General features: G+C 51.5%; 1 protein-coding gene and 1 long non-coding RNA gene across 2 annotated transcripts; both read right to left on the bottom strand.

The window, feature by feature from the left end:
* Positions 1-593: 593 nt before the first annotated feature.
* Positions 594-10,167, bottom strand: CYB5B (cytochrome b5 type B). Its single transcript, XM_014889570.2, has 5 exons — positions 9,928-10,167; positions 3,918-4,046; positions 3,451-3,477; positions 2,132-2,163; positions 594-1,269 (listed from the first exon to the last, which is right to left on the bottom strand). The coding sequence occupies exons 1-5, from the start codon at positions 10,087-10,089 to the stop codon at positions 1,179-1,181; spliced, it is 441 nt and encodes a 146-aa protein (XP_014745056.1). The 5' UTR covers positions 10,090-10,167; the 3' UTR covers positions 594-1,178.
* Positions 10,168-11,995: 1,828 nt separating this feature from the next.
* On the bottom strand, positions 11,996-13,837 carry LOC148222430 (uncharacterized). The gene is made up of 2 exons (XR_015806373.1): positions 13,707-13,837; positions 11,996-12,834 (listed from the first exon to the last, which is right to left on the bottom strand). It is a non-coding gene; the product is annotated as an uncharacterized LOC148222430 (long non-coding RNA).
* Between the last annotated feature and the right edge of the window lie 79 nt (positions 13,838-13,916).

Raw genomic sequence — 13,916 nt, 5'->3', positions numbered from 1 at the left:
CAGGACCCCAGGTTATCACTGCCATTTTTGCTGCAATCCCAGAGGATGATCAGCTCTGCTGGAGGTTTGGATTGGGAGCCAGTGTCGATGGCAGGGCAGGGCACCAGGACATCGCTTCCCTTTAGGAGATCCCAAAGCCCCAGATCAAGGGGCTGGAAGAGCTGGAAAGGTTCCTGCCTCAGCACAGGAAGCAAACTGTGCACTGTCTGCACTTCAAGGCCAACTGCACAACACACAAAAACAGGGCAAGATGGAAATACTCTTCTCTATTCCCAGCCAAATCAATCATTATCCACAAATCCCAAATGCTTTTCTTTTCCCTTTTCATTTTGGGAGAAGAGACCAGATTTAATTGTTTCCCCCATCTGGTGCACATTCACAGTACGTAAGAATGAGTTTAGTTTCCCATACATGTGTCAGATCATGACCTCAGGGAGAAAGAAGAATCTGCATTTCCAGAAGCCACATGCCAGTTCCCAGTGGCTCTGCCACGCACAGCACGAAAACACCCAAACCAACCAGGATTCAATGTAAGTTGTTCACAGGATATACATTCCAAAGGGACAAGTACAAATATTACAAAATGAACAGAATCACTTTTAAAATCCATGTATTTGTTTAACCGTTAAAAACAGACAGGTACAGAAAGAGGTGGCCAAACCAACAATTCCCTGCCGCTCCAATTAGTGTTGCCTGCACGCTCCGGGGGATGTTCTTGTGGAACCAAAGCTCTGGACATCTTTTCTGGCAAGGGCTGGAGACAACTGGCAGATGATTCCCGACTGTGTGAAGGGCTGAGGGAGAGCCACAGGCCCAGGGCAGCTCTTTCATGATGTCTGGCTTAACGCAAAGGCATTGAGAGAAAAGGTGCTCTGGGGGTTATGTCAGAGAGCGAGAGAGAGCGAGAGAGAGCGAGCACGAGGGACACCACACCAATGCCAGGGAATACTGGAAGTTTCTCTTTCCCTGCCACTGCAAGAGGGAAGCACGACAGATCTGTGGGTCCCAGAGTTAGGATAGAGTTTGGAATTAGCTTGGTCCCATGGATATCAACATCACTTGACAGACTCAGAGCTAAAAGCAAGGCAGGAAGGCTAAGGGCAGCAGAACTCCACGTGTTGCACACACACACTCTCTCTCCCTCTTTTCAGGCTGTCTGAGGCCCCAGCAAGGCCAGCTCAGGAGCTTTTCCCATCCACCATGTAATAGCGATACATTAAACCTAAGACCAGTGCTCCGAAGATGGGGATCAGCCATGTCGACCAGAAACTACGGGGAGAGAAAAAGAAACAACAAACTAAAACGTACACACCACAGAAACCAGAAGAAAGCATCTAGTTAATAATCCATTCCCAGTGTTCAGCCCTTGTTACACGTGCAGGGAACACCTGGGAGCTGTACCCACAGGTTGGCCCCTAACCATGGCCACATGTGCACAGGCTCTGCCAGCCCCCAAGTGTGGCCTCGTGCCTTATAAAACAGCAGCTGGATGGCTGAAATTTCCAGCTTGGCACATCCAGAGACCAGTGCGGGGGGTTTGTTGTTGGTTTGATTTTCCTTAAATAAGTCAGGCTGTAATTCGTGTTGTACAAACAACACAGCTGACTCAAGGATGGCAACGGCTACAGCTGTGCCCCAGTAAATCTGCCTTGCCCAGACTCCAGAGACCACAAGCTCACCCTGAGCAGCCTCCTGAGCAAAACCTCCTGCACGAGCTGCAGGAGACCAGGGCCCTTTGCTGGCTTTAAGCATTTTCAACCAGACAAGGCTGATTACGGTAAAATCCTCTGAAAATCCAGCCATCCTTGTGTTGTGCCACCTCTCGGCCCACAGCGAGCACCCAAATAACCCCTGTGGTGACAGGGCTGCAGCCACTGCCGTGCAACACCAGCACACGGGGCAGAGAATTCCAAACACTGGGATGCTGGTCCTGCCCAGCACACAGCAGATCCAGGCTCACATCCAGCAAGGGAGGTGCACACTCTGGCACTTGCTTTGGAGTATCTGCTTGCCAGAAGGACACTGCAGCACATCCCCGGGGATTGTCCTGCCCTTTGGAGTTAATATGCAGCTCTACAAACAGGATCCCAACCCCTCCATTTCTCACCCTTATTTTCAGGAGATACTATACCTTGTTTGGCCTGAGGATGTCCTACTTGGATTCTGGAGGAGGAAAGAGGGAGTTAGCAGGGGAACAAAGAAACATTAAACATGTGCTAGAAAGACAAGCCTGAACGTGTGATTACAAATACAGAGGGAAAATAACCCTCCTCTCCCAAACACCCCCTGTCACCACTGTAGATGTTCCTGGGGATGTTTGCTGTCATCTTCATGTTCTTTACATCAATCCAATCTGTCCCACCCAGTCATCAAATTCATGCTAGAGCTTGCACCCCTCTCAAAATAAGGCCTTGCTTATTACATCACAGTTTTGGGGTGGTTTTGTGCTTGCTCCTTATTTATTTGTACATTATTGATTCCCTCTCTTGCTGCCATCTTTAAATTATACTGGAACCTCATTTTAAAACAGATTATGCCCTCTGGAGAAAGCCATCAGCTGTGCATAAAGTGCTGGACTTAGTGATCAGAAGAGAAAAATACTTGAATAAAGTATTTAACTCAGATCTAAGGGAGCTACTCTGATCATCACTGATTTCTGTGCACGTTTTCAGCATATGATTGTGTTCATGAATCGGAGCTGAATCAAACAATAAATTTTAAGATGAATATGTACATAATCACATAGCTCCACGTCATAACTAAGTATAGGCTTTAACCAGCCTGAGTTATCGTTGATTTCCATGCTGACAGTTCCCTTCTCCATTCCTGCTACTCTGCAAGTGGTCCTGCTCAGAGGAACATCTCCTGAAAGCCCTATGAAGGCAGAGCTGTGCCCTGTCCAGGCCTCCCAGCCCAGCCAGCTGTGAGGCACATGTTTACCTCCCATCACTGGGATTCTATTTATTGCCTTTTCCCTCTCCCCATCCCTTCCAAAGGCATTTTTGCAACACTCTGCCCTGTTCTAGTCCAGGAGTACCTGAGTGTTAAGCAACACCACTGATCCCTGAGGCAGTTAACAGAGAATTCCTGTTTGCCAGCTGGCCCCCGGCCGTGCTGTCTCCTGGCTCGAAGGGAACAACAAGGAAACCAGTTCCGTGGTCAGCACACAGCCAGAAATGCGAAAAATGGTCTGTGGCTCAAGGTGTGGAAAAAACATCGCTGCTGCCAGCAGAGTAAGGGCACAAAAACTCACTTCCAATTTCACACTGAGGTGCCCACTGAGCTTCAGAACAAAAACAAAGGTAGAGTTTGCTTGGGAAATTTATTCATGTGTAGTTTGCGTAAACACAAAGCCACAAGCCTCACAGGAAAAAAGAGGGGGAAAGAAAGAACCTCCAAAAGACATGTGACACTAAACAAAGGCAGAAAACTGAAATGCTGAGAGCTTACCTTAGAACCTTCCTTTCCACGATCGTTCTGTCAGGGGGAAAAAGAAGAAAAGAGGTGAGTGCTGACTTCAAAGGAAGGCTGCAGCCTTTATGAGGGAATTGTTCTGTACAAAGGTAATTGCCTAGGCTCAGTTTTCAAAGGAGTCCTTCCTTTGGCACCCAAAGGCAGGCAGGAAGGTGGTGTTTGTGCCCCTGGGAACTCTCACCCTCCAGAGCTCAGAATTGCAAGGCAAAGATGGATTATGCTTCCACCAGCTACAGAGAGAACCCATGAATTCAGCTTAAGTGCCCCGATTAAAATGAAGTGAGAAATCTGTTCTGAATGGTGGAAGGAGAAGATTAATTTAGTTCAGATTCCCCAACAGAAGCCTTGGACAACACAGGGACTGCCTGAACCCCCTCAACTATTAATTTATATTACAAGACACACCTTGGTGTCTCTGTTTGGGGGTTTCACAAGGCACTCACCGGGTGCACCTCTCCGATGTAGTACTGCTTCAGCATTTCCCTGGCGTCTGTGGAATGCCCCACATCTTCAAAGCTCTCAGTGGCATCTCTGCCAGCTTGCTCAAGCAACACCTCTTCTCCACCTGGGTGCTGGAAGAGGAGAGTCCAGGTGAGCCAAGGGCTGGATGTACAAAGGCACCGAGGATGTCGTCAGCCTTCCTCCCAGGCTGCACCGCTGGATGCCTCAACCAACACCATCAATAAAATCTGCCACACGTTCCATTGTCCAGCCTGGACCAGTGGAGGGAAGGATATTCTGCTTCTTCAGGTACTACAAAAACGCCGTTTGGCTGACTCTGCACATGGATGTGCAATTCTAAACTTGATCCTGTGTGCAACCACCAGTGACATGGGGGAAGGAAATCACGAAGTATCACAAAAATTGTACTGTTTAATGTCATATACATTTCGGAGATGCAGAGCTACAGCACCCCAGGGAGCTGCACAGTGACAGTGCCACTGCTGTGGGTGGCAGCTGGTCAGGGCTGACTCAGACGGGATGAACTGACAAAAACCCCGGGTGTGGTTCTGTTGTCTGTCGTGGGCTGGGCTCTGTCCACAGTCAATGCCACAATTCCAGGAACAGCGTGGCAATGGAAAGCACTAACCACAGACCTAGCAAAGGACAATCCCTTTACAGCCTGAGTGTCAACCACCAGCAAACCCAGTTATACCAATAAAGTGGTCACACGTCCCAGGGCACGCACAGGGACTAACCCAGTTTTCCAGGGTTTCAGACAGCCAGCCCTGAATTGGAGAAGAGACGTTGGACTACATTTCAGATCAAAGGACCAACACACCTGCTTCTCCCTCTGTCATATCCTTCTCCTTCCCACAGACACAAAGCAGTTGTCATCCCCCCTTCCTTCAGTTTGTCTGCTTTTGCTGCCAAAAATCTGAATATTCCCACCAGGCCATCCCACCTCGTATCAAACACAGATGGACACAAACCAGACCCATTGTTTGCTCCAGTGGGTTGCTGCAGACAATCCTGTAATCCTAGTATCACAGCTCTTTATTTGGAATAAATCCCTTTATTGTCCAGGTATGTCACTAAACCAACATGGAGCCTTCTCAGGAGCCACAAAGGGAAAAGTTTGTCAGCAGGCAGGTATCAGGTGGCTGAGCTCCATGGTTCATTCCCTGTGTCCAGCTGCAGTTCTTCTGGCTGCCCCTTCTCCCAGAACAACCCTCAGGCTCATTCGATCCCAGAGAAGTCAGATCAGGTTCTGCTGGGTGTTGTCTGTTCACATTGCTCAGAACAACTGTCCAATTTCCAGCCAAGATCCACTGAAAAGCTGCCCATTTATCTAGAAGAACTCCTTAGGGCTGCCTCACCAGAAATCTCATATTTCAGACAAGGAAATACCTGAATTTTAAGCAGACAACCTTCCTTTTCTAATAATTCACCCTAGAAAGATAGACAAAACCCTGCAACAAAAAGGAATGTGCAGTGGATCTTTCAGTGACATCCAGTCTCTCCACAGGCAAGAGACAAGAGGAAAGAAAAAATTCAAAAGAGAAGGAGAGCAGTAAAGTTCACTCTTCTTTACATCTCTGGTTCCGAAGCCTTTCTATGCACTTGCTAAATCCACAATTAGTTATTCATGCACATCTGTCTTTTGCTGCTATCTGAAAGCCTAAAAGAAAAATACCTTCAAAATATTTTGGCATCTCCTATTTCTGAAGGGTTCTGTCCTGCAGACAGCACTGCTGTAGCCAGACAATTCCTACCTTGTCCTACCCCAGTAAATGTAAACTCAGACTATTTGTACAGGAAGTCATTGACTCTGCCACAAAACTGCCCAAATCTGCAGCTCAGCTGCTGCAGGAAAACATGGAAACGGTGTTGCAAACTATGAGGGGGGGAAAAACTACTTCCAGGGGAAACAATGGCTGGAAAATGTCCGTTTCTGACAAGAAACAGCCAAAAGGCAAACAACAAACCAGAAGGAGAGAGGTGACAGTACCATTGTGTCCTCTGTGTCACTGGACCTTCAGCACACACAGTAACAGTGACTTGGAACTGGCAACAAAGGCTCTGAGAGCACATCCCAAACTTCCACAGGGAGAGAACTTGGAGTCCCCTCCCCACAAACTCCAAGGACCTGTCTGCAAATGTCTGCCTGGGAACTGCTGGTACAGACCTGCTGGAGACACAAACGAGCTCAGCAGCAACACTAAGCTCCAGGAATAATGAGATCACTGTGTCAGGTAAGAGTTAAGATCACCAGGTTGAAGAAGGGTGAAACTTTTCATTCCTAGTGCCCAGAGTTAACGAAATAAACCAGGAGAGGGAAGAGTAATCCTGTGTAATAATCATGTGCCAGCATCATCCAAGCCAGAACCAAGGAGGAGCAGTCCCCTGGATGAATGATCTGCACAGAGCTGGGTGTAAGGCATGGAACAGCTTTTCCAAAAACACCTCTGCAAAGCTGGAGCAAGTCAGCACGAGGCAACTCAGATGCCTGGTGCTCCTCCTTCTCTTGAAGAACACTACACCTGAAACCAACTGAGCGATTTGGGTCAGTGGTGTCACAACCCAGGCTCCTTCACTTGGAAACTGGAAATGGATTCCTGCTCACACTTATCACGGGGATCAGGAAGAGCAGCATGTGCTGGGACTCGGAGCTGTGGGGGCTGCTGTGCCTTGTGGGCTCAGGTAACAAGAGCTTCCTGGAGAAACGTGCATCTCCAGACTCTCCTACTCATATGTGAAAATGGAGAGAGACTGTATCCCTCCAGCAGAACTGCAAATAAGGCTCTTACAGATTGTGCACAAGTAAAAGCTCAGATTTTGATATAGTTGTGGTGAAGTGTGAGCCTGACAGAGCCCAGAGCACCTGCAGGAGGTACAGCTGCCTCCCTCCACCCCCTTTCACCCCCAGCACACAGCCCTCCTGCTCCAGCCACAGCCTGCATGTGCTTTTCTAGACCACTGCAACCAGGAGTAATAACAGGTATCCTGGCGTGGTCCAGTTACCCAGATTTGGGAGAAAATAGATCATCATAAGGCTCTCTTAGATTTTAAAATAATCCCATTTCATTTCAGGCACTCACAGGCTCTCTGAAGCAAAGGAGATTGTTTCTCCCAGAAATACTTGCAACACTTAAGTTGCTGTCTTTGCACATCTCCTGGTTTTGGTTCATGTTCTTATAATTCAATCAATTTTGTTATGTGATAGATGTCTTCTTACTCCTGGTACATATAATGTGAACTGGAAACTTAAACTGCTCTACACTTCCAGCAGCACATGGATTTCAGGCTGGCTGACCTGCATCATTTGCAGGAATCCTGAGGCCAAATTCAGCCTTCCAGCGGTGACTTCTTCAGGATTGCACAATCCCACCCATGGAACGTGCCAGTAGCCTCAGCAATGGCAGCCAAACAATCTGTGAGCAAAGGCCAGGAAAGGCACCCAGCAGATCCTGCTCCAGTGACCTCACGGGGCTGGGGGGACACAGGAGAGGACACCCCGAGTGCTGCAGCTGCACCACACAGAGCTCTGCAGCACCAGCTCCCCAGAAAACTGCAACTTTCAAAGTACACAAGCACTCCTGGTTCCCATCAGCTGCACGTCATTCCCTGGCACTCCAGAGGATAACAGATATAAAGAGGATTTTTGCCAATAAATTAGGCCTTGATCTACAGTTCCCCTGTGCCAGCAAGGGGTGTGCACAGCACAGCGTTGTGTCAGCCTGGCACAGCTCAACAGTGCCCTTATTCTTCTCCCTCTTCCTCGTCCAAGTAGGTCTTTTTATGTCAGAAAAACACAAATGGGAAAAAGGACCTGGAAAGGACAGAGTGAAATATCATCTCAGGGTGAAACACCATCTCAAGGTGACACTCAGGGCACTGCTAAACCTGGCCTGCTGGAGGGACCGGAGTGTTTTTCTGGGCTCACTTATAATTCCAAAGGTGTCGCAGGGAGCAGGTCCCAGACTCCATCTTACAGAGAACATCGAGCTGAAGACTCAACTTCCCTGCAGTGTCCACAGTGCTCTGAATCACAGCACAGACACAAGTGTAAGACAAGATTCTCAGCTCCTGCAACTGCTGTCCCAAGCTCTAGCTCGTTCTGGCTCTTCCTAAACCCTAGCCTAGCATTTTCTTATTCAGAAACAAGCAGTGAAGTATTTTTCTAAGTTTTTGCCTGGTTTTCCCCTGCATCCACTTAGCCTTTGTGCACCCACAACTCCCTTCCACCAAACTGTCCTGCTTCCACTTTGCACATTCCATCCCACCAAGCTGCCCTGCCTGGAGAAAAGGAGGCTCAGGGGGGACCCTCTGCCTCTCCACAGCTCCCTGACAGGAGGGGACAGCCCCAGGACGGGCTCTGCTCCCAGGGAAGAGGGACAGGAGGAGAGGAAACAGCTTCAAGTTGTGCCAGGGGAAGCTCAGATTGGCTATCAGGAGGAATTTTGTCATGGAAAGGATTGTTCCTTGGAAGGGGCTGCCCAGGGAAGTTTGGAGTCCCATCCCTGGAGGTGTCCAAGAAGGCCTGGACATAGCACTGAGAGCTCTGGGTTGGGGACAAAGAGGGGATCGGGCACTTCCTGGACTCCATGGTCTGGGAGGGATTTTCCAGCCTGGACAATTCTGTGATTCAGTTATTTTCTGCACCCAAAGAAGAAACCAGATTGTGTCCAACTTCAGAATGAAATACTGAGAGCTGCAGAGAAAGGCACAGCCTCCAGCTGCCAGGTGATCACTCCCTCCTGCCTGATGCACCTCTACCCTTGCCACGGCAGCTCTGTCACTCCACAGCACACAGGCTTCAACCACGTGGGCCTGGAGGGAAACCAAAGTTAAATTCAGACCAGCAGAACCAACAAGCTGGAACATGTGCATTTCAATGAAGTGTCTTCTCTGGAGCAGGTTCAACTCAAACTTTGTACATTGCCCTGCAAATGCCACAAAGTCTTTGCTGTTATTTTCAGCTGGAATAAGCCCCATTGAAATTTTCACAGAACCACAGAATAGCCTGAATTGGAAGGGACCCACAAGGATAATCGAGTTCAACTCCCAGCTCTGCACAGACACTCCAGCAATCCCACCCTGTGCATCCCTGGGAATGTTGTCCAAACTCTCCTGGAGCTCTGGCAGCCTCAGGGCTGTGCCCATTCCCTGGGGAGCCTGGGCAGTGCCCAGCACCCTCTGGAGGAAGAACCTCTCCTGATCTCTACCCTAACCCTACCCTGGAACAACTTCATGCCATTCCCTCGGGTGTTACTCTTTTGTTACTGTTTATTCCCGCTTCATTTCCAGCTCTCAACAGTTAGGACACCACTCTCAACCTTCTCAAAAAAAGAAGACATGAGAAGACAGTGACTCTTGAAGGAATTTTTGTCCCCAGAGCAAGGGAACTGGAGATTTGGCAGAAGCTGCATTGTTTGCAAAGCCCCGGTGCGTGGTCCCCGCTGGGCAGGCAGCAGAGTGGTGGCTGAGGTATCACTGTCACCTCCTCCTCCTGCGAGTTCCGGGGTGCCCCCGCAGACTTCACAATCAAACTGCTGAAGTGCCCCAATCCCGTGCACCCTTCAGGATGCGGAGTGAGGCCCCGTGACTGAAGGAAACCTGCACCTCCCCGGGACCTGCCTGAACAGATTCCCTGGGAAACCTGGAATTGCCTCAGAGCAGCCCAGCACAACCCCTGTCTCCGGCTGGCCGCGGCCACCGTGACCTGCCATCCCGCCCGTCCCTTGGAGGCAGAACCGCGGCCATGAGGCCCCTTAGAGCCCGCACAGCCCGGGCCGGGGAGCGGCCCAGGGACAGCGGGACCCCCCAAACCCCGGCGGGGCCTGCTCGCCCCCTCCTCTTGCATCCGACCCCGGGATCTCTGTCCCCCACGGCAGCCCTGGATCCTCCAGGGCCCTCCCCGCCCCTCTCGGCCTCACACGACTCCCCAGCCTCTCCCCGCTCTCCTCAGCTCCAGGGGCCGGGCCGGGCAGCCCCCACTCCAGGCCTCACCTCCGCCAGGAACCGGGTGACATCGTATACGCGCCCGTGGATCACCAGCCAGGCTTCACGGCTGGAGTTCCGCTTCGCCACCTCCTCCAGGGTGAACACGGGTGCGGGCCCATCCCCCGAAGGCGCCGCCGCCGCTGCCTCTCCGTGCCGCCCGCCCTCCATGCTGCCCGGCGCGGCTCCGCGGAACGCGCAGCTTGACCCGCGCCGGCCGCCGTAGCGATGGCAACGCCCCGCGTGCTTTCCGTCCTGGCCGGGGCCAATGGGAAGTAAGGCAGACGAGGGCGCTGCCGGCGCAACCAATGGGAGCGCGCGGCGGCGGGCGTGGGCCAATGGGGAGAGGCCGGGACGAAAGGCGGGAAATGGCGCGCGAGCGTCGGCGGTGAGGCGGCACCGGGAGCGATCCCCGCAGCCCCGGACACCCCCTCGGGCCCGCTCCTCCCTCAGCCCCGGAGCCCTCAGTCCCTGCTCCCTTCAGCGTCCATTCCCCCAGTACTGGCTCCAAGCCCTGCTATCCCCGTGCCACCAAGAGAGCACGGTGCCCGTCAGCAGCCTGCCTCAGCTTTTCCACTGTTCCTTTTGGTCCTTCCTGCGTGTATATAAAATAGATGTGATCCCACAGCCCTTTGAACCGAGCCGGTGGCAGTGCAGTGCATCCCCGGGTCCTGACTTTTCCCAAGTTCCAAAGTGAAGTTCACATTCAGGCCTGACAAGAAGCACTGAGTAATTCTCTCCTCCCTCCAGCCATGTTGAGCAGGTTCAGGGTCAGAGGCCGTTCAGAAGCTCAGGGATCCGAGTAACTCATGAACCAGATGGTTTCCCTTTATGAACTGGCATTTGTGGAATTTATTTCCTTGCACTTGTGGCACAGGTACAAGGCTGTGGATGTTTGTTTAAAACCTGCTGAGGAGGCAGAAATGCCATGATGTCAGTGCTAAACTGTGACCAGCACTGGCTAAAGGTTAAAGGTGTGTGCAGGAGAGTCCAGCGGGCTCCTGGCTGGCCAGGTCACAAATCTCTCTGATCCTAACGGGAGCTCAAGTGAAGCTCTCTATTTGGGCAAGTCCATACATTCACCTACCCTGATACTGGGATGTTAAAGGCTCAGCCTGTTCTGAAACCCCTGCACAGTCACCTAATCAATATTAAATATTAAATATTAAGCTGCTGCTTCTTTTGATCCTTTCTGTTTACCTTTTCCTGATCATCAGGGCTGTTTCCCTGGTTCTGTGTGTAACCCAGGATCCTGTGACATGGAAATGTTTCAGCTCCTTCTTGTGCCCAGGCAGCCCAGCTCTTGGCACCTTTCCAAACCAATGTTCTAGATCCTTCCCTATCCAACCCAGTTCCAATCTTTGCTCAGGTTGGTTCAGAGTTTCTGTCATCTACTTGATAGGTTTCTTAATAAGGGCCTTTGTGCTTCCTTCTCTCCATCCCTCATGCCCAGAGGGTTTGTCTCTGGATTTTCAAAGGAATCTCATGACCCTCTCCACATTTCCCTTGTCCCTTGTTCTACTGCTCCCTGGTTTTCTAAGGCCAGAATGGTCTTGGAAGGGACCTTAGAGCACCTCCAGTCCCACTCCCTGTCATGGACAGGGACACCTTCCACTAGCCCAGGTGGCTCCAAGCCGTGTCCAACCTGGCCTTGGACACTGCCAGAGATCCAGGGGCAGCCACAGCTGCTCTGGGAGCTGTTGTCCTGTCTGGTGCTCCAGCACAGTGAGAGCAGAGGTGATCAAGACCCTGGGGGTTTTCCTGTTCTGTTTCCTGCTTTAACTCCTCCAGAAGGATGTGACAGGCACGAGACCACAGCAACATGCAGATCCTGTTCCCTGGAATATTTTCTTTCATCTGTAATCACTTCATCAAAAGCCATAAATCAGTGAGGGGAGGCTCAAATGCACAAGCACGGCTGCAATTCGTGCCTTCCTGCCCAGTGTTTCATTTGGCACGTGGAACTCCAAAGCTTTTCCTGAAACATTGATAATGACACCACAGGAGAACTCTGAATAGTGGCCACTGGCATTCCTGCTCCTATCATCTCTACTTCCTTTTCATTTATTGGAGACGATTCAGGGAGCAAACCAGTGGGTTTATTTCTGCATTTAATCTGGAATTCACCATTCCAGACTTGTTTTCCAGTCCTGGGTGCTGTTACACTGTTGGCTAAGGCAGACCCTGAAGTGGTGTGGGAGAGAAGCCTGGATTGGGGTGCCAATGCTTGCCCTCCCCAGCTCCAGAAGCTTGTTGGGAATTGTCACCTTCTCCAGCTCTGCTGGGGAGGAATCGATGCTCTTGTGACATCTGGCATGTCACCCTATCTAAACCCTCCTAGGCGCTGCAGAGACCTTGTGGATCTCATGGGAAGCAAATCTATCTGATATAGGATGGGAGGTGAATTCCTGAACATCCAGAGGGGTGACGCCTTCACCAGGAGGGCATTGGAGGAGGAGATGTCAACCCAGAGGGGCACAGACAGGAGGCAGAAAAAGGATGCTAAGGGAGTTTTCCAATATGAAACCTGGCTTGGAGAAGGCAGGTGGCTCTCGAGTGGCTTTGTCCTGGTGTCTCAGAGAGGAATCTTACTTTGCTTCCCTTAGGACAGGACTCCAGGACTCTCTTTCCTGACCTCTGTGCAAAAATGAATTAAATTACTCAAAATCCTAAAGCTTGTACAGGGCTGATGGGACCTGCGGAAATGGCTGGCACATCTATTTAGAGCCATGTGGATTACAGGGGCAGAAGTTACTGAGCTCCCAAAAAAGCAGGGAATTTTCTGGCCAGGAGAGCAAAGGCAGTGTCTGAAGGGCTGCGAGCGTGACGCTGTCGCTGGGGCTGATCGGCCTCTCCCCGGATTGAAGGGACACTGCTGAAATTCTGGGGTCACGCCCTGACACCTCCTCCTGCATCCTGTGACAGAGAAAAAGCAAAGCCATTTTGCCCATGATTATTCCACGTGGAAAAGCATTTGACCCAGAGATGGAACTCAGTCTCCTCCCCTCAGCCCAGGAAGCAGCTGTATCACTCCTCTCATCCTTCCAGCACCCTCCACAGCATTCCAAACGTGGCTGTGCCATATCCTGCTCCCACCCTGCTCCCCAGGGTGGTCCCCCCCGCCCCAGGTGACTCTTCTGCCTCAGAGAGATTATTTCTCTCTTCCTTTGTTTGCCAGTAAAAATCCCTCCCAGTTTTTCTGTTTTCCATTTGACACGCAAATTTTTCCCATGTGTGTTTCCTCCTCCCCTGGCCTGGGGCAGGGGGAAGGGAGGATCCCGGATCACCTCATGCCAGAGGAATTTTCACATGCTTTTCCATCTCAGGTGAGAGAGCCTCCAGGACAGTGTTAGGAATATTCTCTGGGCTGAGGAGACATGTGTCCAAGCAGGACACCACAGAGTGGCACAGAATCACCCCATGATCCCGACGATCTGCTTCGCCTCCAGGCACCGGTTCGAAATTAGTCAGAGGGATCACTGGGAAGGCAGGACTTCTAGTTCCTTACCCCAAATCTGAGTGACTGTGGGACAATCTATGCCCCAAAATCCCGCCCAGGGGACCTGGTTTGCTGTTCCAGGTGAGGGGGATTAGCAGGTGGCTGGAGCACAGAGCACAAGAGAGTGGGGGTTGTTTGGAAGACCAGAATAATGACAAAAACCTGTGCCTGCAGGGTGCAGGCAAAAACCTGCCACTGCCAGAGTGGCACTGCCAGGCTTGGGTGACGTGAGTTTAACACAGCCAGACCTGCTCAGGTCAGACACTCACTCGGGGGTCGCAGCACTTACAGATGGGCGTTTCCCCGCTGTCGGTCCCGTCGGACGGGCAGCGGGCCGATCCCGATCCCGAGCCCTCACGGACCCGCCTGCACCCCGGCCTGCGCCTTTTCCCGCTGCCCCTCCCGCCGGGCCCGGCAATCCCCTTCCCGTCCGCCAGAGGGCGACCAACCCCTACCGGCTGCTTTGGCGCGATGTACGCCGGGAGCTGTAGGCGCGACT

This window comes from Sturnus vulgaris, chromosome 12 (assembly GCF_052056855.1).
Source record: "Sturnus vulgaris isolate bStuVul1 chromosome 12, bStuVul1.hap1, whole genome shotgun sequence".
Taxonomy (NCBI): Eukaryota; Metazoa; Chordata; class Aves; order Passeriformes; family Sturnidae; genus Sturnus; species Sturnus vulgaris.
Note: the sequence above shows the minus strand (reverse complement) of the source record. Positions and strands in the feature narration are given on the sequence as shown.

Bases quoted from the DNA above. Each gene is read 5' to 3' on its own strand.
- CYB5B (XM_014889570.2), bottom strand. From the start codon at position 10,089: ATGGAGGGCGGGCGGCACGGAGAGGCAGCGGCGGCGGCGCCTTCGGGG. The intron at 3,478-3,917 runs GTGAGTGCCTTG...TCCCCCTGACAG, and splicing joins ACATCGGAGAGGTGCACCCG to AACGATCGTGGAAAGGAAGG. The intron at 1,270-2,131 runs GTATAGTATCTC...CTCTCCCCGTAG, and splicing joins ACATCCTCAGGCCAAACAAG to TTTCTGGTCGACATGGCTGA.